This window comes from Scomber japonicus, chromosome 14, assembly GCF_027409825.1.
Source record: "Scomber japonicus isolate fScoJap1 chromosome 14, fScoJap1.pri, whole genome shotgun sequence".
In the NCBI taxonomy this organism is placed as follows: domain Eukaryota; kingdom Metazoa; phylum Chordata; class Actinopteri; order Scombriformes; family Scombridae; genus Scomber; species Scomber japonicus.
Window position 1 is genome coordinate 1,711,435 of NC_070591.1, and position 2,500 is coordinate 1,713,934.

Genomic DNA, 2,500 nt, shown 5'->3' on the forward strand with positions numbered 1-2,500 from the left:
GTAAGTGATGTCACCATATCGTAAGTGATGTCAGCATGTCGTAAGTGATGTCACCATATCCTAAGTGATGTCACCATGTTGTAAGTGATGTCACCATATCGTAAGTGATGTCGCCATATCGTAAGTGATGTCACCATATCGTAAGTGATGTCAGCATGTTGTAAGTGATGTCACCATATCCTAAGTGATGTCAGCATATCCTAAGTGATGTCACCATATCCTAAGTGATGTCACCATGTCGTAAGTGATGTCACCATATCGTAATTGATGTCAGCATGTCGTAAGTGATGTCACCATATCGTAAGTGATGTCACCATATCGTAAGTGATGTCACCATATCGTAAGTGATGTCAGCATATCCTAAGTGATGTCAGCATATCGTAAGTGATGTCACCATATCCTAAGTGATGTCACCATATCGTAAGTGATGTCAGCATGTTGTAAATGATGTCAGTATATCGTAAGTGATGTCACCATGTCGTAAGTGATGTCACCATATCGTAAGTGATGTCAGCATGTCGTAAGTGATGTCACCATATCGTAAGTGATGTCGCCATATCGTAAGTGATGTCAGCATATCGTAAGTGATGTCACCATATCGTAAGTGATGTCACCATATTGTAAGTGATGTCACCATATCGTAAGTGATGTCACCATATCGTAAGTGATGTCGGGCATGTTGTAAGTGATGTCACCATATCGTAAGTGATGTCAGCATATCCTAAGTGATGTCACCATCTCGTAAGTGATGTCACCATGTTGTAAGTGATGTCACCATATCGTAAGTAACTTCAGCAGGTTGTAAGTGATGTCACCATGTCGTAAGTGATGTCACCATATCCTAAGTGATGTTGGGCATGTTGTAAGTGATGTCACCATATCCTAAGTGATGTCACCATGTCCTAAGTGATGTCACCATATTGTAAGTGATGTCACCATGTCGTAAGCTGAGCGTACTGCAGCAGGTACCTGGGCTGTTCCGGGAGCTGTTGCCCCTCCTCCTGCTGTAGCTGTGGTTGCGAGCTGCCTGCCTCGGAGTCGTGCTGCTGCTGCAGTTGCATGCGTTGCTGCAGGCTGCGAGCTCTCCTCATGCAGCGCTGCACACGGTTGTGAGTACCGCCCTCAGCCGCCGGCCGCAGTTTAGCTGCAGCGAGGCCGCACGGCAACGGATGATACACGACAGGAAGAAAAGAAAGAGGGAAGGAAACAAGGAAAAAAGAAAAGAAAGATGCAGAAAATAAATTATGATGATGTCATGCAAAAAAATCTTAAAATCAAATTTACGTAAACATCAGACTGCTGACATGATGGTGGTGACTGAGTGAGTGTGTGTGTGTGTGTGATGGGAAATGATGGATATTAAAGTTGCTAGTAACTCAGGTTTGGTTGTTGATGGTGAGATGATGAAATAATATCCAGACAGACGTTAAATAAACTGAATAATAACAAAAGATGTCGACTCAAACCAAACTGTCACATTAAAGGATCACTCTGCTGTTTCTGGACCGCTGACGTTAGAAGAAGTCATCAAAGTTATGGGCTTTTTTTATGGCCTGGTAGACGATGGTGTGTGACCTGTTTCTGGTCTGGAAAACATGTTGCGAGTGATGTCACCATGTCGTAAATGATGTCATCGTGCCATAAGTGATGTCACCATGTCGTAAATGATGTCATCGTGCCGTAAGTGATGTCACCGTGTTGTAAGTGATGTCATCGCGCCATAAGTGATGTCACGGTGTCGTAAATGATGTCATCGTGCCATAAGTGATGTCACTGTGTTGTAAGTGATGTCATCGTGCCATAAGTGATGTCACTGTGTCGTAAGTGATGTCATCGTGCCGTAAGTGATGTCACTGTGTCGTAAGTGATGTCATCGTGCCATAAGTGATGTCACTGTGTTGTAAGTGATGTCATGGTGCCATAAGTGATGTCACCATGTTGTAAATGATGTCATCGTGCCATAAGTGATGTCACTGTGTTGTAAGTGATGTAATCGTGCCATAAGTGATGTCACTGTGTCGTAAATGATGTCATCGTGCCGTGATGTCACCATGTTGTAAATGATGTCATCGTGCCATAAGTGATGTCACGTGTCGTAAATGATGTCATCGTGCCATAAGTGATGTCACGTGTCGTAAATGATGTCATCGTGCCATAAGTGATGTCACTGTGTTGTAAGTGATGTCATTGTGCCATAAGTGATGTCACGGTGTCGTAAATGATGTCATCGTGCCGTAAGTGATGTCACCATGTTGTTATTGATGTCATTGTGCCATAAGTGATGTCATTGTGTCGTAAATGATGTCATCGTGCCATAAGTGATGTCACGGTGTCGTAAATGATGTCATCGTGCCATAAGTGATGTCACTGTGTTGTAAGTGATGTCATCGTGCCATAAGTGATGTCATTGTGTCGTAAATGATGTCATCGTGCCATAAGTGATGTCACCGTGTTCCCAGATGTATGATGACATCATAGATGATAGTATTGATTGATTGAT

The 2,500-nt window shown here is 43.1% G+C and overlaps 1 protein-coding gene across 1 annotated transcript in view; it reads right to left on the reverse strand.

Annotated features, from left to right (window-relative positions):
- LOC128373239 (inactive ubiquitin carboxyl-terminal hydrolase 54-like) overlaps positions 1-2,500 on the reverse strand; it is a 33,892-nt gene that overhangs the window by 8,740 nt on the left and 22,652 nt on the right. Inside the window, 1 exon segment of the mRNA XM_053333532.1 lies at positions 1,028-1,144. Within this exon segment, the coding sequence (XP_053189507.1) occupies positions 1,028-1,144 (117 nt within the window).